General features: G+C 43.0%; 2 protein-coding genes across 2 annotated transcripts; both read left to right on the forward strand.

The window, feature by feature from the left end:
- The first annotated feature begins 2,776 nt into the window (after positions 1–2,776).
- Positions 2,777–12,406, forward strand: LOC110900525. The gene is made up of 2 exons (XM_022147413.1): positions 2,777–4,144; positions 12,146–12,406. The coding sequence occupies exons 1-2, from the start codon at positions 2,777–2,779 to the stop codon at positions 12,404–12,406; spliced, it is 1,629 nt and encodes a 542-aa protein (XP_022003105.1).
- An 11,509-nt stretch (positions 12,407–23,915) lies between these two features.
- On the forward strand, positions 23,916–24,758 carry LOC110900524. Its single transcript, XM_022147412.1, has one exon. It carries the CDS (start codon positions 23,916–23,918, stop codon positions 24,756–24,758), a length of 843 nt encoding a protein of 280 aa, XP_022003104.1.
- Positions 24,759–25,774: the final 1,016 nt, after the last annotated feature.

The raw sequence follows: 25,774 nt of genomic DNA on the forward strand, positions 1-25,774 counted from the left end.
GCTTTGACAATTCCTCCAATTCCGATGGAGCTAGACGATATGGTGCGCGTGCTATGGGTGCTGCTCCTGGAGCGAGTTCGATCTGAAATTCGACCTGACGATGAGGCGGTAAACCAGGTAAGTCTTCAGGAAACACCTGAGGGAAATCACGTACAACTGGAATGTCTTCCAACTTCTTTTCCTTTGCTGAGGCGTCTGTAACAAGAGCCAAAATGGCTGTGTGACCTTTACGTAAGCACTTCTGAGCCTTCAAGAAAGAGATGATGCCAACCACAGCACCACTCTTGTCGCCTTGAACTTCTAGAGGTTCCTGACCCAAACGAGGAATGCGAATAACCTTTTCGCTGCATAGGATTTCTGCCTGGTGTTGGGAAAGCCAATCCATCCCAATCACGACGTCGAAACTTCCCAAAACTATGGGAATGAGGTCGATAGAGAAAGCTTGACCAGCTAAGATGAGATTACAACCCTGAACTACGTGCGTGGCTTCTAAGCTTTTACCGTTAGCTAACTCGACTACATGTTTGGTGGGTAAAAGTGTTGGTGCACGTTTTAGCAGTTGACACATTTTCACAGACATATAGCTTGTATCCGCACCCGAATCAAATAAAACAGTAACGTAAATATTGTCGAGGAGAAACTTACCCATAACAACGTTGGGATCGTTCACTGCGTCGCCTCGACCTAGTACAAAAGCACGACCACGAGCTTCATTGCCGTTGTTGTTGTTGCCGCCGTTATTGTTGCCGTTGCCCTGGTTGTTATTGTTGTTGCGGTTCTGGTTCAACTGAGGGCAATCGCGTTTGAAGTGACCTTCAGCCCCACACTGGAAACATCCCCGGTTTCCACGCTGTGGCTGCTGCTGCTGATTCTGGTTCTGTGGAGCGGGTTGCTGAGGCTGCTGATTCTGATTTGCAGGACGAGGGCTCCTACAGTCTTTAGCCTCGTGCCCCATCTTAAGACACCTTTGGCAACGACCCTTGTTACATGGGCCGTGGTGATGCCTGTTGCAATTGTGGCACCTGGGTTGACTACCCTGATATCTCCTCTGTCTGTGACCACTAGAGGATTGCTGACTGGGACTCTGATAGTGATCGATCTTCTGCTGCTGAGCTTGTGGCTGAACAGATGCTGAGCCTTTGCTGGAATCCCCATCCCATTTTCTTTTACTGTCACCAGATGTAGCAGGAGTAACTGAGGTGGTGACATTAGCAGTAGCATTAACACGCTTGGGCAGTCTATTCTGTTCCACTGCCTGATCGGTGATACGGTGAGCGAGACGCTGGATTTCCTGGATGTTTTCGAGATTAGCCGACGTCACGTGGCTCTGAATTTCTGGCGCCAATCCTTTGAGATACAACTCAATGCGCTTGTATGGAGGGTCCACCATAGTTGGACATAACACGGCCAGCTCATTCGACCGCTTAGTATACGCTTCGATTTCCGATCCCACCATCTTCAGATTATAGAGCTCATCCTCCAACTTATGAATATCCTCGCGAGTGCAATACTCACGCTTGATGAGTTCCTTGAAGTCGTTCCATGGGGTGGCGTTAGCAGCTGCCAACCCTAAGATCTGGACTTGGGCGTTCCACCAAGTCAGTGCTATTCCCTCCAGAGTACCAGTAGCAAACTTGACCTTGCGAGCCTCAGGGCACTCGCACATTTCAAATACTGATTCTAGCTTCTCGAACCAGTGGAGGAGTCCAACTGCCCCCTCTGTGCCGCTGAAAGAGTTTGGACGACAGTCCATGAAGTTCTTGAACGTGCAGACAGGCTGCTGCGCGTGTTGACCTATTGTGTACGAGTAGGGCAAAGTTTAAATACAAAAGCTAGTTTAGGAGTGTAGGATCTAAAGATCCTAGCGTAGGTTATAACTACAGGTTATCCTACCTGCTTGAGCAGCCGCAAATGCTGCTGTGACTTGGGCTTGAACGAGAGCCTCTAGCTGGGCTTGTGTCATGTTGATTCTTCCAGACATGATCTTCATAGTAACAGATAGCATACGTAAGAATGGTTCGCGAGTAGGGCGATGACAGAAAAGCGTAGGCATATAGGTGTTTCTCATGAAATCAAAGCATGTGCATCTAAGCGTAATGCGAGCAATGTTCTAAACAGTTCTAGCAAACAGGCAATAACATAAACCTTATTACCTAGGATGTCGAGTCTTGCACGTGGAGCGAAGCGTCGTTGTGGATCGTTGAGAGCACTATTCTGGTTATAGTCCGGTTTTAATAAAAACGTTTTCCCATATTGAAACCAAGTTCTCTATAACCAATGGCTCTGATACCAATCTGTCACACCCCCAAAATCCACACGCGGAGTATCACCGCTTGGGAGCGTGACTGACCAGGATCAAGCCACCAATCATATCAAACATAGCATTTAACAATAATCAAAGATACGATTGATGTTATCCGAAACCTTTCAGCCGTAACCCTAATTTCATTCGAGTTTTTCTGTTGCTGATTCGTTTCTTGATCTCTTGTATCAAAAACGAATTTAGGTTTGCAGTTCTGTTCGATTTTCTTTTAGGGTTTCACTTTATTTCGCCAGCCAAATCCATTCTTTGAAGGTGTTTTCATAGGTTTCGGCCTGATCTTTACAAGTAAGTATCCGAATCGTTCGAAGCATGGGTTAGGGTTCTTGCTAGTTTAGGGTTTTGGTTTATGTCTGTTCGTTCTATTTGGGTTGCTGGAATTGTTTGGTGTTTGGTTGATTCGACTTGTTTCTGCAATCGATTGAAGAGAGTTGTGAACGTTGTTTTTGGTTCTGAATGGAAGAGCTTAACACAAAGGTTGACGGCGGCAGACCTTCGTATTCCTTTGAGGGTTCTGCCAGCCGAATCTTGGATATGGAGGGTGATGGCAGCAAATCTTTGTTCTCGTTTGATAGCTGGGAAAATCTTCGTGCTCGTATGAATGGATTGTCAAAGGCTGGTCCAATCTCTTTGACGAAACCGAGATCGGATTCGGAAAGTGAGGGTACTGTTCATACTACCATGGGGCATGAGCCATCTTCAGAACATAATGGAACATATTTTGCGGCTGATAAAGGGAAACCTTCTGGCTCGGGTTCTACGGAAAGATTATCTTTTGCTAATGTAGTAAAGGATAAAAAAGAATCTGTGAAGGTGAATTTCAGGGTGATGGAATCAAGCGAGGAAGTTGATGGTGCCGATGTAGTGATTCCATTGTCTTCAGTTAAACAAGTTACTGACAGGTATGCGAATACTTTGTACGGGTACTTCTTGGGTAAACGACTGGCTTTTCCCGTGGTGGATTTTTATGCGAAGAACAATTGGGTTAAATATGGGTTGTCAAGACTTATGATGAATGCACACGGGTTCTTTTTCTTTAAGTTCAAAACTAAAGAAGGAATGGACCAAATGTTAGAGGATGGACCGTGGATGATACGAAATGTTCCAATAATTTTGAAACAGTGGTCTGCCTCTACCAAGTTGGAAAAAGAGGAGCTGAAATCTATTCCAGTGTGGGTCAAGATGCATGATGTGCCTTTAGCGGCATTTACTGAGGATGGGCTTAGTCTACTTGCATCGAAGATTGGGATTCCTAAAATGTTGGACTCGTATACTGCCACTATGTGTACGGAATCTTGGGGAAGAAGCAGCTATGCTAGGGCACTCATTGAGGTACAGGCAGGGGCTGATTTAAAGAAGAGCGTTAATGTTGCAATCCCTTCTTTGGAGGGTGATGGCCATTCAGTGGCGGAGGTTAAGATTGAGTATGATTGGGAACCGTTAAGGTGTTCGTCTTGTTGTGTATTTGGTCATGATGATTCCTCGTGCCCAAAGAACACCCAGGTTGTTCCAAACAGGGATTCTGGAAAGAATGGTGATGAATTTCAAGTTGTGGGTGCCAAAAAGAAGAAAGCGACTACTCAAGGGATTCATATAAAAAATCAAAAACCTAAGGTAGTCTATCGTCCAGTTGCCAAATCTAAACCGGATTCGGCGGTGAAAAATTCGAATCAGGTTTCAACATCGAACCCCTTTGATTGTCTTAAAGATGACGATGGTAATGGTACAACGGTGGGTCGAGTGGCTGGTAATCAGAGAGGGTCCATCGCGGGCCGAGTTGAGAAGGATCCGTCGAGTGACAGGCAGGAATCGGATGAGGAGGAGGTTGAAGAAATCTACAACGAGACTAGTGCATTCATGACATCGGGTACTCATCCTTTTTCTTCGAAAGCAGGGGCAAGCACCTCTTCTTCAAAGTTCTCGAATGGATAGGTTGTCAGCTTTTCGTCTGAAGGGGCTGCGGTTTTGTGGCCACTTTATTTTTGATGATGGTGGCTGAGATTATGTTTTGTGGTTTGCATTGTTTTGTCTACTAGATGTCGTGTCATGATGTATAGTAGACTAGGTTATGGGGTTTCATAGGTCTTTGGTTTATTGTTTTTGTTTTACATATATGGGGCATGTCCTATATATGAACTAGTGTGGAACACATCCTCACTACTTGTTCTTATTTGCGGTTTGCATTTTAATAGAATCACCGGGGTAACCCTTTACCCAAAAAAAAGATACGATTGATGTTTCAAAACCAAATACTGTTTAAGTAGCGGAAGCATTAAATGTAAAACCCAAAACATAAGTATCAATGTGTGAATGTAAAAGTGTTTAATAAGCATTCACGAGTTCTTGTCCACAACGACCCGCTCCTCCTCTGGTGCAAGCTCCAAGTATATCTAAGGCCCTGCAAGGCATGCAGCAAATAATCAACAAACTAGTTGAGCGAGTTCACAGAAAGTAAGTTCATAACATGCATAAGTATAGCTAGTGGGGGCTTCCCATACTAGTGTGTAGTAAAGGTGGGGGTTTCCCATGTTTATCCTGGCTAATGAGGGCTTCTCATTAACGGTACTTACTAGACTAACTTCCGACCATGTGTTCTTCTTTACCGAGAACAGGAAAACGTACAGGGTCACGTAGGCTTTACGTGACGTGCCCTTCCCCGAGGACAGTGGTACGCGTGGGGGCTACGTAGGCTTTACGCAGCGTGGCCTTCCGACCTGGAAGCCAGTGAATGGTATTGGGTTACGTAGGCTTTACGTAACGTGTCCTTCCCGACCCGGGAGACATATAGCAAATATACTGGGTTACGTAGGCTTTACGTAACGTGTCCTGACTAACCTGAGGACGATGGTCTATAGTCTGGTATATGCGTAAGTACGAGTAATCATTCCACATTCATCATATCCAACCCAATTCCCAACCCGGGAATCCCATGCCTTGGCTGTGTGAACTCACCTTGGTTTGCTCGGCAGATACACAAAGAGTATAGATAAGCTAGTAAATGGTCAATCACGTCCTAGCATGGTTGTAATACAAGTCAGGTTCGGTTCAAGTATTGCACGTATGAATTTCATGAGTTAACATATTGCAAGCACGTATCGATCATGGCAACCACATAACAGATAAACATACATTCTCACTTGTGCGAGTTGGACGGTTGGGCCATCAAGCTTGTGCGAGCCCAACCGCCTTGTGTGATGCTAGTGTCTAAGCCCGATGATTCCCGGCCCACAAACAAGTAAACAATCCAAACTTATGCGGCCCAAAACAATTAAACAAGTATTCTTGTGTGACCCGGACGGGTTGTGCGACCCAGATTGGGCTTAAGGCCCAATAAATAAACGGTTAGCAAGCAAATGCATCCTTGTGCGATCATACAGGTTGTGCGATTAATAATGGGCTTGTGCGGTCGAGGTACTTTGTGCGACCGGAGACCCTTGTGCGGCCAGGACTGTTTGTACGACCGGGCTGGGTTGTGCGACCCCAACCAGCCCAAACTACCTGGTACATCGGCCCAAACATGACAGCTTGTCCGATCCAGCATGTCTTGTACGATTTGGACCATCTTGTGCGATCCGGCTTGTGTGACTTGGCCTAGTTTTTTTTTGGGTAAAGGGTTACCCCGGTGATTCTATATATTCACAACCAATAAAAACCAAGTAGTGTAGGGAGTCTACACTAGTTCAATCATGGGACATGCCCCATGAAAGTAGAAACAAAGAAATCAACCAAGAAATACAAACCAAACTGAAACCGACCCACTAGACTACAATCTAGACCAAACCAATGTAAAAAAGACACAAAATTACTCAGCCACCATCATCTACAATGTCGTTGCCATGAATCTCCCACTCCCTCCAAAGTCTTCGCACATTTTCCGTTGTCTTCAATCTCGCACCCATTAGCTTGTATCTAACCAAACTAATGATATTTACATTTTCCGTGACTTGGCCTAGTTGTGCGAGTGGTTTTACATATCCGAATAACAAGCGATCGGTTACAACTAATTAAATCAGTTTCCATCTTTATCATGTAAATTAACACAATTTCCATCATTCAACTAGCATAGACTCGATCAAATAGGGTTTTATTACCTTAATTCTTATGAACCCTAATTTTAACATATGAACAATTCTCAATGATTCACATGAACACATAACATAACATTTTAATCCGAATCACCTAGCACATCGGCCGATTTTGTAAACATCATCGGCTAACATTGGGGTTTATATCATACATTCTGATTTCATGATCATGCAACCGATTCAACGAGAACATTATCATTAATATCAACATCATCGCATACCACCCTAATCAAATATATAGCAGCCGACAATCATTATACAATTCATACGAGTGGCCCGATCATTATTACAGAATTCACTTAACAATCAATCATGAAATTTTTCAATTAAACAAAACCATACAATCACTAACCGATTAGAAGGCAACAAGGTGATCCAAGTAGAAGGATGGTTGGGTGATCTTGTGCCGCCGGGTTCCAAGGTAACCGAGAGAGAGAGAAGGAGAATTAGGGTTGTGTGTGTGTGTGGTTGCTTGGTGACGAATGGAAAACAAAACCCCAAGGTTGTGTTTACACGGTTCAAACAAGAGTGGGCCGAACCCAATCATGGGTTGTCCTAATGCTATTCGGCCCCAAAGGGCTAGTGAAATCCATACGGCCCAACTAGGGCTTGTGTGGTTGTGGTGTTGTGCGTTTGGTTTGATACATACAAGCATACATTACAACACAACACATGATTCACAAAGCTCACATAGCACAAAATAACAAACATTTATTTAGTCCAACCATATAGTCTAGTTCACATATGCACATAGTGTTACACCAAAACGAGTCTAAAGTTCGAGTTGTCACAGGAACTCCTTCGGAAGGAACAGTTGTACGCCAAGCTTTCTAAATGCGACTTCTGGCTTCGTGAAGTCCACTTCTTAGGCCATGTAGTGAACAAGGATGGGATCCATGTCGATCCATCCAAGGTAGATTCGATCAGGAACTGGCCTGCACCGCGTACGCCGACAGAAATACGCCAATTCTTGGGTCTGGCAGGTTATTACAGACGATTTATTAAGGATTTCTCGAAGATTGCGCAGCCACTCACGCTACTGACACAGAAGGGTGTTACCTATCGCTGGGGAGAGCCCCAGGAGACTGCTTTTCAGTATCTAAAGGATAGGCTTTGCAGTGCACCTATTCTTTCATTGCCAGAGGGCACAGATGACTTCGTAGTATATTGTGACGCATCCATACAGGGTCTGGGATGCGTATTGATGCAGCGGGATAAAGTGATTGCCTACGCCTCTCGTCAGCTAAAGGTTCATGAACGGAACTACACGACGCACGATTTAGAGCTGGGAGCTGTTGTTTTCGCGCTTAAGATATGGCGACACTACCTGTACGGTACCAGGTGCACGATTTACACCGATCACAGGAGTCTCGAGCATATCCTTAAGCAGAAGGATTTGAATATGCGTCAACGACGATGGGTCGAGTTACTTAACGACTACGAATGTGCTATTAAGTATCATCCAGGCAAAGCCAATGTTGTGGCTGATGCCCTCAGTCGGAAAGACACTCTACCACGGCGCGTGCGAGCGCTACAGCTTACGATTCAGTCTAGCCTTCCTGCACAGATACGAGATGCTCAGGTAGAAGCATTGAAACCAGAAAACGTCAAGGCTGAAGCCTTACGCGGCTCACGACAACAGATGGAACAGAAGGCAGACGGCGCCTACTATGTAACGGGCCGGATTTGGGTCCCACTCTACGGCGGTTTACGCGAACTTGTAATGGATGAAGCTCACAAGTCTCGCTACTCGGTACATCCAGGGTCGGATAAAATGTACCACGACATCAGCACTACCTATTGGTGGCCTAGCATGAAGGCCCACATTGCTACGTATGTTGGAAAATGCTTGACCTGTGCGAGAGTCAAGGTTGAATATCAGAAACCAGCTGGCCTACTTCAGCAGCCTAAGATACCTCAATGGAAATGGGAAGAAATTTCCATGGATTTCGTTACAGGCCTACCCAGATCCCAGCGTGGAAACGATACAATATGGGTCATAGTTGATCGACTCACCAAGTCTGCACACTTCCTACCGATTAAGGAAACGGACAAGTTCTCCACTCTCGCAGACGTCTATCTTAAAGAAGTTGTCTCGAGGCACGGGGTGCCCACATCCATCATTTCGGATCGCGATGCACGATTCACGTCAGAGCTTTGGCAAGCGATGCACAAATCCTTTGGCTCACGGTTAGACATGAGCACAGCATATCATCCTCAGACGGATGGGCAGTCTGAGCGTACGATCCAAACACTCGAAGACATGCTTCGGGCATGCGTTATCGATTTCGGCAACGGCTGGGAAAAGCACCTCCCTTTAGTGGAGTTCTCGTATAATAATAGTTATCACACCAGCATTCAAGCCGCTCCATTCGAGGCATTGTACGGGCGTAAATGCCGGTCACCCCTCTGCTGGGCAGAGGTGGGAGATAGTCAGATCACGGGTCCAGAGATTGTAGTGGACGCCACAGAAAAGATAGCACAGATACGACAACGCATGGCGGCAGCACGCGACCGTCAGAAAGCCTACGCGGACAAGCGTAGAAAGCCTTTGGAATTTGAGGTCGGGGACCGGGTCTTATTAAAAGTTTCACCCTGGAAGGGTGTGGTACGTTTTGGCAAACGGGGCAAACTAAATCCGCGGTACGTCGGACCCTTCGAGATCATAGAAAAGATTGGCAAGGTAGCCTACAAGTTGAACCTACCAGCTGAACTCGGGGCAGTTCACAATGTCTTTCACGTATCAAACCTAAAGAAGTGCCTATCAGATGAAAACCTCATCATTCCTTTTAAGGAACTCACTATCGACGAGCGGTTGCAGTTCGTTGAGGAACCAGTAGAAATCACGGACCGGGATGTGAAGGTCCTCAAACACAAGAGAATCCCTCTTGTACGAGTTCGTTGGAACTCCAAACGTGGCCCAGAGTACACCTGGGAACGCGAAGACAGGATGACAGAAAAGTACCCCCATTTATTCGGGAACCAGGCAACCACTACTGAGGCTGAAGCTACTACTTCGGAATTTCGGGACGAAATTCCAGATCAACGGGGGGAGGATGTGACACCCCAGGAAAACCAGTGAACAGTACAGTTTACCTAGCTTCCTCAGTGAGTGCATACCAAATTTCGGGACGAAATTTCCAATTAGTTGGGGATAATGTGACAACTCGAACTTTAGACTCGCTTTGTGTAACGCTACGTGCATATGTGAACTGGATTATATGTTTGGATTTAATAAACGCTTCGTTATTGTGTGCTTTGTATATATATAAATGTTAATAACTCGAACCGCACAAGCCCACAACACCCGCACAAGGCCGGTTGGGCCTCACTCTTGTATGCGGACCAATAGGGCGGCCCATGTGGGGTTCGGCCCACATCTCCTCTACGTACATGCTCACATACACAACTAGGGTTTTTAGTTTTCAATCTTGGCAACACACACAAACTCTCTCTCTTTCTTTCTTGCTCGAACCCGACGGCACAAGGCACAAGAGGATCATCGTCCCTCTTTGATTTCCAACCGGTTAGTGTATGTTGTTTGTTTACTATTCGATTGTATGTGATATGCATTCACATGATGTTTACTTGATGGTTGTTGATCGATCTAGGCTAGTTAGAATATGTGAACATATCTTATGGTCTTAACTCAAAAATTGGAAGTGTAGATATATGGTAAACGGCTGTGATGTGGTAATGTGTTAAACGGATTCATGTTTATGAAATTGGTATTGCATGTTGATGTAATCTGTTGTTATGATTCTGTCTTTATTAATGCTCATTGATCGACCCATGCGTGTTGAAGTCGGATGTGTTTATGTGTTTGGTTATATGTTCTTGGTTTTGGATTACTAATGTTCAAACGAATTTGTGATGAAAAAGACCTGTTTGATCGATACCAGGTTAAACACATGTTGGAAATATTGTTAATTGATTGAGATAAAATTGGTAACTGTTATGAGAATTGTAACTGATTGCTTAATTCATGGAAGTTGTTAATCAATCACACAAGACCAACCGATCGTACAAGGGAGCCCCACCCGTACAAGCTTCCTGGATCGCACAAGGTCCAATTGTTTGGGCCTGTTACGCTGTGTTGTGTTGGGCTGGACTGCCCAAGGTTCCACACGCACAAGCTGGCTCGATCGCACAACTGGGCTGGCCGCACATGTTGGTCCAATCGCACAAAGGCAGCCTGGTCGCACAAGGCTGTACTTTGGGCCGGACAGCCCAATATCCATCGCACAAGCCCAAACTGCCTGGTCGCACAAGTCGTTTGATGATGGGCCGGGCAGCCCAGTCCGCCTAGACGCACAACTGTATCCGGACCGCACAAGTTATTGTGTGGGCCGCTCACACTGTTGGACCGCACAAGTTCACTAAACGTTTTAATTGGGCCATAATCTGAACCGGGCCGTAATATGTTAAAATTGTATGTAATATGACGGACCGCACAAGTCATCTATGTGGGCCGTTCACATTATTGGATCGCACAAGTCCACTATCGTGTTTTATTTATTTGGGCCGAGACCACTATGCTTGAATTGTTATATGTTTGGATCAATTGATGTTGGATCTCTTATGCATGTTATTGGGCTTGTTCTACTTCACACATGTTAACCATATTGTTTGACTGATTTCGGGTTGCTAAGATATACATACGTGGTTGCCATGATACTTACGTGCTAACAACGTGTTCACCTGTATGATACATACGTGCAATGTTTGAACCGAACCTGACTTGTGTGGTAATCTGTTAGGACGTGGTTAACCTGTTAGTCAAGAGTCTTTTATTTGTGTATCTGCCGAGCAAACCAAGGTGAGTTCACACAGCCAAGGCATGGGATTCCCGGGTTGGGAATTGGGTTGGATATGATGAATGTGGAATGATTACTCGTACTTACGCATATACCAGACTATAGACCATCGTCCTCAGGCTAGTCAGGACACGTTACGTAAAGCCTACGTAACCCAGTATATCTGCCATATGTCTCCCGGGTCGGGAAGGACACGTTACGTAAAGCCTACGTAACCCAATACCATTCATTGGCTTCCAGGTCGGAAGGCCACGCTGCGTAAAGCCTACGTAGCCCCCACGCGTACCACTGTCCTCGGGGAAGGGCACGTCACGTAAAGCCTACGTGACCCTGTACGTTTTCCTGTTCTCGGTAAAGAAGAACACATGGTCGGAAGTTAGTCTAGTAAGTACCGTTAATGAGAAGCCCTCATTAGCCAGGATAAACATGGGAAGCCCCCACTAGTTAACTCACGCTCTATGATTATGAACTTACTTTCTGTGAACTCGCTCAACTAGTTTGTTGATTATTTGCTGCATGCCTTGCAGGACCTTAGGTATACTTGGAGCTTGCACCAGAGGAGAAGCGGGTCGTTGTGGACAAGAACTCGTGAATGCTTATTAAACACTTTTACATTCACACATTGATACTTATGTTTTGGGTTTTACCTTTAATGCTTCCGCTACTTAAACAGTGTTTGGTTTTGAACATCAATTATGTCTTTGATTACTATTAAATGCTATGTTTGATATAATTGGTGGCTTGGTCCTGGTCAGTCACGCCTCCAAGCGGTGGTACTCCGCGTGTGGGATTTTGGGGGTGTGACAGTGCATATTAACAATCAGAAGCAGAAGTTTATTTATCGACCGGTAGTCAAACAGAAAACAAACTCACAGGGTAGGGTGCAATCTGATAACAAAGTCTCCACTTCTAATCCGTTTCAGGTGCTGGGTGAAGAAGGTCAAGAATTTGATGATGACAGTTTGGGGGTTGGAGATCGTCAACAAGATAGACCAGCGGAAACTTCTCAAACGGCTAAGATCATTCGTGGAAAGTCAATTAGTACTAATGCGGAGGAAGTCCGAGTGGATGATGTGGGTATTGATGATCTTTTGGCTGATATTCCAAAATACATGGAGAAGAAACAGGTAAATCAAGGGGCTGAGGGTGCAAGCACACCCGGAGATGGTGGTGTCCATGGGTAGTATTGCCTCCTGGAATATTAGGGGGTTGAACCGCTCCCTTAAACAGAAGGAGGTTCGTCAGGTAATGGTAGATAATCATTTGCATGTTTGTGCAATTATGGAGACGCATGTGGACTCTTCGAAGGTTTATGAGGTTTGTCAAAAGGTTTGTCGTTCTTGGAGTTGGGCTTCTAACACGGCTCTTTGTAGTAAGGGTACTAGAATTCTGGTAGGATGGGATGCTAATGTTGTGGATGTGATGATTCTCGCTCAAACGGATCAAGTTGTTCATACGCAGGTGTTGTTTAAATTAGATCAAAAATCTATATTTGTTTCGTTTGTGTATGCGGACAATTATTATAAGAAACGAAGGGATTTGTGGCAGAATTTAGTTATGCATCGGTCGTTTATGAGGAATAAACCTTGGGTGATGATGGGTGATTTTAACTCACATCTTTCTTATGAGGATACGAGTGTCGGATCTTCTACGTTCCATATCGGAAATAGAGAATTCAAGGAGTGTGTTAATGAGATAGAGATGTTCGACGTTAATAGTTCGGGGCTTCATTTTACTTGGTCGAATAAGCATCAGGATAGTGGCATTATATTTAGAAGCTTGATCGGGTCATGTGCAACATTAACTGTCTAGATGTTTTCCCAAATGCTGCTGCGTATTTCCACCCTTATAGGGTTTCGGATCATGCTCCGTGTATCCTAAAGTTACCGGAAGTTTCGAGAGAAAAGCCAAAGCCCTTTAAGTTTGTTAACTTAGTGGTTGACAAACGTGGTTTCTTGGAGGAGGTGCAGCGAATTTGGAGTACTTGTATTGATGGGCACCACATGTTTCAGGTTGTTCGGAAGTTGAAGTTGAAGTTGCTTAAAGCTCCGCTTCGGAAAATTCTTTATCAACAAGGAAATTTGCACCAGAATGTTATTAATATGCGTAAGCAATTGGATGAGTGCCAGGTTAGCATGGATGGGGACCCGTTAAATGGAGATCTTATTAGTGAACATGGCCGTTTACTTCAGCTTTATAAAGATGCGGTGCGTGATGAAGGAATGTTTCTGAAACAAAAATCCAAGGTAGACTGGCTTGAGGTTGGGGATTCGAATACTAGATACTTTCATAACGTTGTTAAAACGAAAAATCATCGAAGCCGGATTTTTTCTATTAGAGACAGGAATGGAACGTTGCATGAAGGGGGATCGGTTCCGCAGGTCATGGTGGACCACTATACTAATTTTTTTGGTTCGGTGGGGGATATTTCATTGCAACCGGCTCCGGACTTATTTCGAAATGTGTTATCTTCTGCCAAAGCTAGTGGTATGGTGCGTGAGGTGATGGATGATGAAATTAAGCAAGCTATGTTTTCTATTGCTGGTAATAAAGCGCCTGGCCCGGATGGTTATACCGGATGTTCTTTAAGAAAACTTGGGATATCACTGGCAAGGATGTGTGTAGGGCGGTTCAAGATTTCTTTACTAATGGTAAACTGCTGAGGGAGCTGAATCATACAATTCTTTCGCTGATCCCAAAGGTGGCTACTCCTGATTCGATCTCGGATTATAGACCTATTTCTTGTTGTAATACATTGTATAAATGTATTAGTAAAATTGTCACGAATCGGATTAAAGAGGGTTTAGCAGACATTGTGAACATCAACCAATCGGCGTTTGTTCCTGGGAGGAGGATTTCTGATAATATCCTCTTAACTCAGGAATTAATGCACAACTATCATAGAAATCATGGGCCACCGAGATGTGCGTTTAAGGTGGATATTCAAAAAGCTTATGATACGGTTGATTGGAATTTTTTGAAGCAGATTCTTATGGGATTTGGCTTTCATCCGAAAATGGTTAGTTGGATTATGGTGTGTGTCTCGACTACTTCCTTCTCGGTGGGCTTACATGGGAATTTATATGGTTATTTTAAAGGAAAAAGGGGGTTGAGGCAAGGTGACCCGATATCTCCTTACCTTTTTACGTTGGTTATGGAGGTTTTAACCTTAATATTGCAGAAACAAGTTGATTTGTCTTTGGAATTTAGATTCCATAACAAGTGTGAGAAGCAAAGGATAATCAATTTGTGTTTTGCTGACGATCTCTTCATGTTCGCGAGAGGGGATAAGAACTCGGCTAAGGTCATTATGGATTCTTTAAACCTGTTTAAGAGCATGTCGGGGTTGGTTCCAAGCATGTCTAAGAGCACCGTTTATTTTGCAAATGTGTCGAATAATGTGAAGGGCCTCATCCGCAGTTTCATGCCTTTTGAGGAGGGCACCCTTCCAGTCCGATATTTAGGGGTTCCGCTAATTACAAGCAGACTCGTGTACGGAGATTGTAAGCGGATAGTGGAGAATATGGAGGCAAAGATAACTGATTGGAAAGTGAAGAGTTTGTCCTTTGCAGGACGCCTCCAGCTAATTCGGTCAGTTTTATCATCTATGCATGTTTATTGGGCTTCGGTGTTCGTCTTACCAAAGCGTGTCACTATGGAGCTAGAGGAAAAGATGAGACGTTTTTTGTGGGCTCAGGGCAATAGTATCAAAGGTAAAGCTAAAGTCAAGTGGAGTAGTCTGTGTCTTCCGAAACAGGAAGGGGGATTGGGTATTCGTAGGGTGGCGGATATGAATAATGCTCTCATGGTCTCGCATGTATGGAGTCTCCTAACATGTAGAGAATCCTTGTGGGTTAAATGGGTTCATTTATATCATTTACGTGATAGGAGCTTCTGGGATGTTCCGGCCAAAAATAATGTCGCTTGGAGCTGGAGGAAAATGTTGCAACTGCGCCCAATTATTCGGAAACATATATGGATGGAAATTGGGGACGGTCTTAAAACATTTGCTTGGTTTGATATTTGGGACGATGCTTGTCCGTTGAGTTACTTTCTGACCCCGAGGATGATTGCTAATGCTGGGTTTGGTATGCAAACGAAGGTTGCGGAGCTGTGGGAATTCGGAGGATGGAGGTGGCCGAATGCTTGGATTCAGCGATTTCCGGGCCTTCTAACCATGCGGGCTATTAACTTGAATCCCAGTATACAGGATAGGGTTGTGTGGAGATCTAGTCAGGGTTCAATCGTAGACTATGGGACTTCGATGGTATGGGAGGAGATTCGGACTAGTCAAAGTGTGGTTCCTTGGGCTAATATTGTGTGGTTTCCTCAAGCTATTCCTAGGCATTCGTTTGTCTTGTGGCTTCTTATAAAAAAGAAATTAAAGACTCAGGATGTTATGATGAGCTGGGCGTCCTCGGGGAATATGAACTTTAATCTAATGTGTTGTTCCTTATGTACGTCTGGTCCAGATTCTCACGAGCATCTCTTCTTTGAGTGCTCATATGCTTGTTGCATATGGCATGGTGTGCGAGATCTAGTGGATATGGGAACTATTGATTCATCTTGGGATGCGGTTTATAACCATTTACTTCAGCATGCGGATTCGAAGAAGGTTTTTCATATTGTGGGTCGGCTTGTGGTTGGTGCGGCGGTCTACTTTGTATGGCAAGAGAGGAACCAGCGGCTGTTTTCTAGTAAGAAGAGGAGTGCGAGCCAGCTAGTAGAGCTCATTCTAAACACGATCCGGATGAAGATGCACTCTATGAAGTTCAAAAGATCAGTCCAAGCGACGAGAGTGTTACACTTATGGAGCTTACCGCGAGGGTTGTTGATAGACGATGATGATTGCGGCTAAGGGCTTGGTGTGTTTTTGGCATTGGTTTGTCCTTTGAGACTAGTTGTTTTCTTTGTTTTGCTTTGTTGCTTGTTGGACTCAAATGTGGCATGTCATGTTTGAGAATTGGGGGTTCACGTTAGGCCCTCACTTGTTTTGTTTGTTTGTGTGAAATAAAATTTAACCGGGGTAACCCTTTACCCAAAAAAAAAAAAAAAAATTGGGGTAGGAGTAGCTTTGCACGTGCTCTTATTGAGGTGACAGCGGACAAAGAGCTTAAAGAAAAAATAACTATGGCTATCCCAAACCTGAGTGGTGATGGATTTATGAAGGAAACGATGTACGTTGAATACGAATGGAACCCTTTAAGATGCTCGTCATGTTGTGTCTTCGGTCGCTCTAATGACTCTTGCCCTAAGAATCCGAAACCTGCTATTCAGAAAGGTGGTAAGTTACAAGCTAATCAAGGAAGATCGCAAACAAAGGCTACTCCTAGAGTTGATGATGATGGCTATATGGGAGTGCATAACAAGAAAGTGGCCAGGAAAACGGGTATAAATATCCCTAAACCGAAACCAAAATTTGAGTATAGACCGATCTCTAATAGTCGTAAAGCTGATTTGAAACTTAAGTCAGCTTGCCCGAATTTTCAATCCTCAAACCCATTTGATGTTTTAAATTCGGTTGAAGCGGATGAAGGGCAAAGTAGTAAACAACATAATGGGGATGGATTTGACGACTCTGATGATGAGGAGGTGATAGAAGTATATAACGAGACGAATGATTTTCTGGTCGGGGATTCCTCAAAACCGAGTGACACTAAAGGGGCAAGCACTCCTTCTCCAATGGTTACTGATGGTTAGTCTGGCTACTTGGAATATTAGGGGGTTGAACCGCCCTCTAAAGCAAAATGAGGTTCGTCAGGTGGTGAAGGAGAATGGTGTTAGCCTTTGTGCGATCCTTGAGTCTCATGTAGATATTAGTAAACTTGATAAAGTGTGCAATTCAGTTTTCCGTAATTGGGAGTGGACGTCTAACGGTGGCCATTGTGACAAAGGTACTCGTATCATCATTGGATGGGACCCGGATGTGTTTGATATAATGGTTTTAGCTCAAACGTCTCAAGTGATACATGTTCAAATGATGATTAAAAGCGATAAAAAGGTTATCTTCTGTTCGTTTGTTTATGCATCAAATTTCTATACTACTAGGAGAGAATTGTGGAGCCACTTGGCTAGACATAAAATTCTGGTAGATAATAATCTTTGGGTTTTAATGGGGGATTTTAACTCCGCTTTGAATTTGGAAGATAAATCTTATGGGATCCTCTGGTATATCTACTAATATGCGGGAGTTTCAAGAATGTGTTAATCATCTTCAAGTGGCGGATATTAAAAGCATAGGGTTCCACTTCACGTGGACTCAAAAGCCGAAGAAAGGGGTCGGCTTATTAAAGAAGATCGATAGGGCTATGAGTAACATTCAATTTGTTAGTGATTACCCGGAAGCGGTTGCGATGTTTCAACCATATCGAGTCTCTGACCATTGCCCGTGCATTCTTAGAATTAACAAGATGGTAAAGAAGAAAGCTAGTTCTTTCAAGTTTGCAAATTTTTTGGTTCATAAACCGGGTTTTTTGGATGTTGTTAAGAATAATTGGGACCTGGCCATTTCGGGAGTGCACCAATTTCGGCTGGTTAAAAAGCTTCGAGCCCTAAAGTCTCCACTTAGATCTCTTTTATTTAAACAGGGAAATCTTCATAAAAAGGTAGAAGAGTTACGTGGGAAATTGGATGCTATTCAAAGGGATGTAGAGAGAGATCCCTTCAATGAAAATGCTAGACGTGAAGAAGTCATTGCTACTCGAGCTTTCCAAGAAGCGTATCTTGATGAGGAACGATTTCTAAAGCAAAAATCTAAAGTGGCTTGGCTACGAGCGGGGGATGCCAACTCTAAATTCTTTCATATGTCGCTGAAAACTAGAAACCATCAAACTCGTATTGAAGGTATTACTGATATAAACGGGATTTTTTTTGTGAAGGCCAGGCCGTTCCTGAGGCTTTTGTCAACTATTATGAGACGTTTTTAGGGAGTGAAGGTGATATCTCTTCGTTTCTTTCGCCGGAGATTTTTCAAAATCGTCTAAGTCAGAACGTTGCTGATAACATGATCCGATCAATCACAGTGGAGGAGATCAAATCGGCTATCTTTGCTATTGGTAATGATAAAGCTCCGGGTCCTGATGGGTACACAGCGGCTTTCTTCAAGAGCTCATGGGAAATTGTTGGTACGGATGTTACAAATGCCGTTATGGATTTCTTTAGTTCAGGTCGGTTGCTCCAGGAGATAAATCATACACTTATTGTGCTTTTACCTAAAATGGCAACCCCTGCTACGGTAAAAGATTTTCGTCCCATAGCTTGTTGCAATGTTATTTACAAGTGTATTAGTAAAATTCTGTCTGATCGGTTGAAGGTGGCCCTTAATGAAATTGTCAGTATAAATCAATCAGCGTTTGTTCCTGGTAGGAAAATATCGGACAATATTCTTCTTACGCAGGAGTTAATGCATAATTATCATAAAGATTATGGGCCTCCTAGGTGTGCGTTTAAGGTTGACATCCAAAAAGCTTATGATACTGTGGATTGGAATTTTCTTGAAGATGTTTTGCTGGGTTTCGGGTTCAACCAGATGATGATAAAGTGGATTATGCTCTGCGTTTCTACTCCGTCATATTCAGTTTGTGTGAATGGTAGTGTGAATGGTTTCTTCAAGGGCAAACGTGGCCTCCGACAAGGAGATCCTATCTCTCCTTACCTTTTCACATTGGTGATGGAAGTCTTGACGTGTAAGTTACAACATGCCTCTTCTATTGATTCGTCTTTCAGATTCCATAACAAGTGTCATCGTCAGCGCATCATCAATCTTTGCTTTGCGGATGATTTGTTTCTGTTTGCTAGAGGGGATGTGAGATCGGCTACATGTATTATGAATGCTCTCTCTCAATTTTCTCGTATGTCTGGCTTGATTCCGAATGTTCAAAAGAGTACCAGTTTCTTTTGTAATGTTCCGCAGCATGTCAAGGGAGCTATTCTAGGAATTATGCCTTTTGTCGAAGGTGAGTTACCAGTCAGGTATTTGGGGGTCCCGTTGATTTCGACTAGGCTCCTATACAAAGATTGTAGTATTTTAATTGAGAGATTGGAGAAGCGTATCTTAAATTGGAAGAATCGGCTCTTGTCTTTTGCGGGTAGAGTTCAGCTTATTCTATCTGTTTTGTCCTCTATGCATATTTTTTGGGCCTCTGTGTTAATTCTGCCGGCGAGGGTTATCAAGGAGCTAGAAACAAAAATGAGGAATTTTCTGTGGTCGCAAGATGGTTCCTTTCAAAGAGGGAAAACTAAGGTTTCGTGGAATTCTATATGTAAGCCGAAATATGAAGGAGGCCTTGGGTTGAGAAGACTTCAAGATGTTAATAAAGCTCTTATGGTTTCGCATATATGGAGCATTATTACCAAGCGGGATTCTCTTTGGGTTCAATGGATCTACTCTAACAGGTTAAGGAATTCTAATTTTTGGGAGTGCAGGATTTTTTTTTTTTTTTTGGGTAAAGGGTTACCCTGGTAAAATTTTATATCATCAACCAAATAAAACAAGTGAGGAAAATAATAATCCCCAATTCTCTAGCATGACATGCCATCCTAGAGTTTACAAGCAACAACGCAAAACAGCAAACAACTAGCTCAAACAGAGACACTCGGTCAATCTACCAAAGTATGAATTATTAGCCACAATCATCGTCTTCAAACAGAAGCCCTCGCGGCAAGCTCCAATCTTGTAAGATTCTCTCCACTTGAACCGTTCTTTTAAACCGCATAGTGTGAAGTTTCATCCTTACTGTTGCCAAAATAATCTCTACTATTCTCGAAGCACTCCTCTTCTTTGTTGAAAACAGACGCATGTTCCGTTCTTGCCATACAAAGTAAGCTGTTGCTCCCACCACTAGCTTTCCAATAACATTCCTCGCGCTTTTAGAGCTGCCAAAACGCACCAAATACTCGTATATACTATCCCACTTATTACCCACCTCTTCCATACCCGCTAAGACTTTCACTCCATTCCATATTTGCATCCCAAATGAGCATTCGAAAAAGAGGTGCTCATGAGAATCCGGGCCCGATGTACATAAAGAACAACATAGAAGATTATAGTTAGCATTCCCCGAAGAGGTCCACATACTCATAACATCTTGCGTCTTGAGCTTTTTGTTAACAATGAGCCACATTATGAAGGCATGTCTCGGAATAGCTTGAGGAAACCATATTGCATTACTCCATGGAACCAAGTCTTGGCCATTTCGGATATCATCCCAAACCGCTGAAGTGCTAAAATCCACTTGCATTCCAGATCTATTTTTCCAAACAAGCTTATCTCTCTTTGTTGCAACCAACGATATCTGACGAAGATTAGCCAAGACTGGAAATCGATCACTCCAATCACTCGGCCACCTCCATCCCTCTTGACAACATACATCCGCCAACTTTGTCTTCATATTAAAGCCCGCATTGGCTATAAGTCTTGGCGTAACTATCAAGTGAATCGGGCCTACATCATCCCATTTATCAAACCATGCCGATGTATCAGCTCCATTTCCCACAACGGTCCAAACGTGATTCCGAATGGTGATTCGCAGATTGAGCATTTTCCTCCAACTCCATGTCATATTACCACGACTTGGTATTTCCCAGAAAGATCTACCCCGAAGGCGATACGCATGAATCCATTTAACCCATAACGATTCTCTATGAGTCAACACACTCCATGCGTGAACAGTCATCAAAGCATTATTCATGTCCCCCACTCTCCGAATACCTAGGCCACCTTCACATTTAGGACGACAAACAGATCTCCATTTAACTTTTGCTTTTCCTTTAATACTGTCTCCTTGTACCCACAGAAAACGCTTCATCTTGTTTTCTAATTCAACTATCAGCCGTTTCGGTAAAATAAAAACCGATGCCCAGTAGATGTGAAGAGATGAAAGAACTGATCGGATCAACTGGAGTCTTCCTGCAAAAGACAAACATTTAGTTTTCCAATCAGTAATCCTCGTTTCCATTCTTTCCACAAGTTGTTTGCAATCTTTGTAGTGCAACCGAGAAGATATAAGCGGCACCCCCAAGTATCGAACTGGCAAACTCCCCTCTTCAAAAGGCATTATAGCAAGAATACGTTGCTTCACCTCATCCGTAACATTACAAAAGAACACTGTGCTCTTAGCCATACTCGGGACCAGGCCCACCATATTCTTAAACATATTCAACGCTTCCATAATAATTTTTGCTGATCTGTTATCTCCTCTAGCAAAAAGAAAAAGATCATCTGCAAAACATAGATTAACAATTCGTTGCTTCTCACACTTACTATGGAATCTGAAGTCATTAGATATAAACACCTGTTTTTGTAAAATCAGAGTGAGTACCTCCATAACCAGAGTAAACAAATACGGTGACATAGGGTCTCCCTGTCTAAGACCTCGTTTCCCTTTAAAGAATCCGTAGAGATTACCGTTAATAGCCAAAGAGAAAGAAGTAGAAGCCACACAAGCCATCACCCATTTGATCATCTTGTCATGAAACCCGAACCCCATCAAAGCCTTTTGTAAAAAATTCCAATCAACCGTATCATATGCCTTCTGAATATCAACTTTAAAAGCACATCTAGGCTGACCAGCATTCCGGTGATAGTTATGCATCAACTCTTGCGTCAGAAGAATATTATCAGAAATTCTTCTCCCCGGAACAAATGCAGACTGATTAATACTCACAATATCACATAACCCCTCCTTAATGCGATTAGCAATAATTTTGCTAATACATTTGTACAAAGTATTGCAACACGAGATAGGGCGATAATCCGTTATAAACAGAGGAGTAGTTACTTTCGGTATCAATGAAATAATTGTGTGATTAAGTTGAGCAAGTAATCGGCCATTCAAGAAAAAATCTTTTACCGCTTTGCAAACATCATTCCCAACAATATCCCATGACTTTTTAAAGAACACCGAAGTATACCCGTCCGGACCCGGAGCTTTGTTCCCATCAATAGAAAACATAACCCCTTTAATTTCTTCATCCGTAACATCTCGAACCATAGCATCCGCTTTCTGATTAGACAACCTGCTCACGAACAAATCAGGAGTCGGAACCAGATCTAGGGTACTCTTGTTTCCAAAAAATTGCGTATAATGGTCAACCATAACACTAGGAACCTTGCCTCCCTCATACAGATTACCATTTACATCTCGAATAGCATAGATTCTGCTTCTATGATTTTTCGCCTTCACCACATTATGAAAAAACTTTGTGTTAGAATCACCAAGCGAGAGCCAATCAACTTTCGATTTCTGTTGCATAAATAAAGCTTCATCCTTAACCGCTTCCATGTACATGCTCACAAACGTAGCATGTTGATTTTTCAGCTCCAAACTAATAGGATCAGCATCTAATGCACGTTGACAATCATCCAGATTTTTCCGGGCGACTTTAACCTTCTCATGTAAATTACCTTGTTGTTTAAAGAGTTTCCTCATCGGCCTTTTAAGAGTCTTAAGTTTCTGAACAACTTGGTACATCATAAAACCTCGAACTTCAGTATCCCACACACGTTTAACTTCATCCGAAAACCCTTTCTTGTTAACCAGGAGGTTTACAAATTTAAATGGTTTTGGCTTCTCCCTAGTGACATTCGGCAATACCAGAATACACGGGGAGTGATCGGAGATACGGTACGGATGAAACGAAGCCGCAGCCGTAGGGAACTGATCAATAAAAGAGTTATTACCAAGGATTCTATCGATCTTCTTGAAGACAGCCCCTTGCTTCTGTTTATTCGTCCACGTATAATGCAGCCCCGAACTATTTATATCGAACACCTCTATCATGTTAACACACTCCTAAAATTCCCTCATCCCTATACTACTTGAAGATGTGCTCGCTAGCGAATCTTCAAGAAATAAAGATGAGTTAAAGTCGCCCATTACAAACCACGGATTATCCTTCATAAACGAGTGATGAATGCACAAATTACTCCATAATAAGCGTCTATTCTTGTAATGATTATCCGCATACACAAAGGAACAAAACAACGTTTTTTGGTCAAGTTTAAAAACAACCTGGGTATGCATCACTTGATCAGACTGAGATAACACCATAACATCCACTAAATTAGCATCCCATCCCACCATTAAACGCGTTCCCTTAGAGCAGCACACAACGTTAGAGGCCCAACTCCAAGAGTTACACACCTTTCTACAAACATCCGACACCTTAGACGCGTCAACATGAGTCTCCATTATAGCACACGCATTAATATTATTGTCCTTCACTATCTGCCGAACCTCTTTTTGCTTTAGGGGTCGGTTCAAGCCCCTGATGTTCCAAGAAGCTATACTACCCATTTAAACCAATTATTCCGGGTGTGCTTGCACCCTCAGCCCCAGTTTGTTCCTTCATGGTACCAAAAGAATTCGGAATTTCAGCTAACAACTCATCCACTTCCACGCCATCATCGATAATCTCTTCACTCCTATCAGGACCTCCTTTTTTATTTTGTTTCGAATGCTTTCTAGCATCATCAGCATGTTCTCCCTTTTTTCTATGCACATCCATTCGCGGCCCTTCCTCGTCTCTAAGAGCATCAAACGGGTTTGACAGCGGTATACTAGATGACGAGGCTTTCTCTCCATCAGATACTAGTGCAGGATTCCATCAGTGTGCTGCTGGAGTTGGAGAAAAATTCTCCAGTTACGAACGATTATTAGGAATCATGTTTGGTCAAAACTTGGTGATGGTGGGATGACATCCGCATGGTATGACCATTGGTGTGAGTGCGGGCCTATAGCCAGTTTCATATCTCCTCGTATTATTCATGCAGCTGGGTTCTCCCTTCATGATTCGGTCAAGGATGTTTGGGCGGATGGATCTTGGAAGTGGCCTACGGCTTGGCGAGATTTGTTTCCGGTATTGATTCAACTTGATAACATGCAGCTTAACCCGAATAGTAGAGATCGATTTCTTTGGAAAGATGGTGATAAATTGTATGATCATTCGTCTGCGTGTGTGTGGCAATCTATACGAGCTAGGGAGACGGAAGTAGATTGGGTGAATGTGGTATGGTTTTCTCAATGTATTCCTCGGCATGCTTTCCTTATGTGGCTCATCATGCGTAGGAAACTTTTGACTCAGGATAAAATTCTACAATGGGATCTGACGAGAAGAAAGAACATGAACATCTGCTTATTGTGTTTCGAAAATAATGACTCTCACGAGCATCTGTTTTTCGAATGTAAGTTCTCGGCTCAGATTTGGTGCTCGGTTAGGGATAAGGTGAATATGGGCACGGTTGACCCGAAGTGGGCAGATGTGACGAATTGGCTCTTAGCTAGAGGTGCGTCTAAATCGGTCTTCAATTATTCAAGTCGTCTCATAGTAGCAGCTTCAGCGTATTTCATTTGGCAAGAGCGTAACGCTAGATTGTTTAAAAATCAAACGAGACCTCCAGATATTATTATCTCTTTGATTCTTCAAACAGTTCGATACAAACTTATGGGAGCGAAGTACAAGAGAATGGATAAAGTCAGACGCTTTCTAGAGCTGTGGGATATTCATGATGACGTGATGCTTAACGACGCTGGCTAGTTGTTTATGATTGGTGTCTAGGTTGTTTCTCTAGATTTTTGTCTAGTGGGTGTTGAATTGTGAGCTAGTTGTCTCGTTTTTCTTGTGTTACTTTCATGGGGGGTTGTCCCATGTTAGAACTAGTATGGGCTTTCCATACTACTTGTTTTTCTGTTTTGTGAATATATAGAATCACCGGGGTAACCCTTTACCCAAAAAAAAAAAGAATGATTTTTAGAACACACAAGTGTGTAAACACTTGTGTAGCATAAAGTTTCGACAAAATAACTATTTTTGTAAAAGAGGACGAGAAGTTGTAAAGATGGAATTTCTCTAAGAACGAGGGTTTTACGAAATCGGATTGCTTTATATAAAGATCCACTAAATATAATGGGATTTACTTCATATTTCGAGTAAATCACAAGTTCATGTAATTTATGCGATTTACATATTTATTCACTAGTTTGTTGCTTTGAGCGTTATTTTGATTGAATAAGGAAATTGTTGGGTTGATTTATAAAAGAAAATGATACGCTTCAAAGCGTGGCCACCTCCAGTTACAGAGGAAACTCTGGCGAAATTTTTCCAAAAACCTAACACTTAGAAATATTTTCACTATAAGTGTTAGAAATACTTTTTCGACATGTTTTCAAAACATAAGTTTCGCCACGACTTTATTTACAAAATATCGGAGGTGGGATTTTCACAAAATTAAACGTGATAAATATATATTTAGTAAATATATTTTTTTTTTGGGTAAAGGGTTTTACCCCGGTGATTTTATACCAAACAAAACATTAACGTACAAGTGGTGCAGAAAAGCCTACACCAGTTCTCTTACATGACATGCCACATAAGAGTAAAACAAGCAAACAAGCTACAACGAAAAAACAACCCTCTAGACGCTAAAACAATCAGGTCTCTTCAAAGGTCTCTATAGAACTCAGCTTCCAATCTTCCAAGATTTTCCTCACCTGCGGCTTATCCTTATACTTAAATGAGAATAACTTCAGCCTCACAGTGTCAATAATAATACT

This window comes from Helianthus annuus, chromosome 13 (genome assembly GCF_002127325.2).
Source record: "Helianthus annuus cultivar XRQ/B chromosome 13, HanXRQr2.0-SUNRISE, whole genome shotgun sequence".
In the NCBI taxonomy this organism is placed as follows: Eukaryota; Viridiplantae; Streptophyta; class Magnoliopsida; order Asterales; family Asteraceae; genus Helianthus; species Helianthus annuus.

Coding starts and splice junctions, on each gene's coding strand:
- LOC110900525 (XM_022147413.1), top strand. CDS start 2,777: ATGGAAGAGCTTAACACAAAGGTTGACGGCGGCAGACCTTCGTATTCC. Junction 4,145..12,145: donor AGGAATCGGATGAGGAGGAG/GTTGAAGAAATC, acceptor AATCCGTTTCAG/GTGCTGGGTGAAGAAGGTCA.
- LOC110900524 (XM_022147412.1), top strand. CDS start 23,916: ATGACATCCGCATGGTATGACCATTGGTGTGAGTGCGGGCCTATAGCC.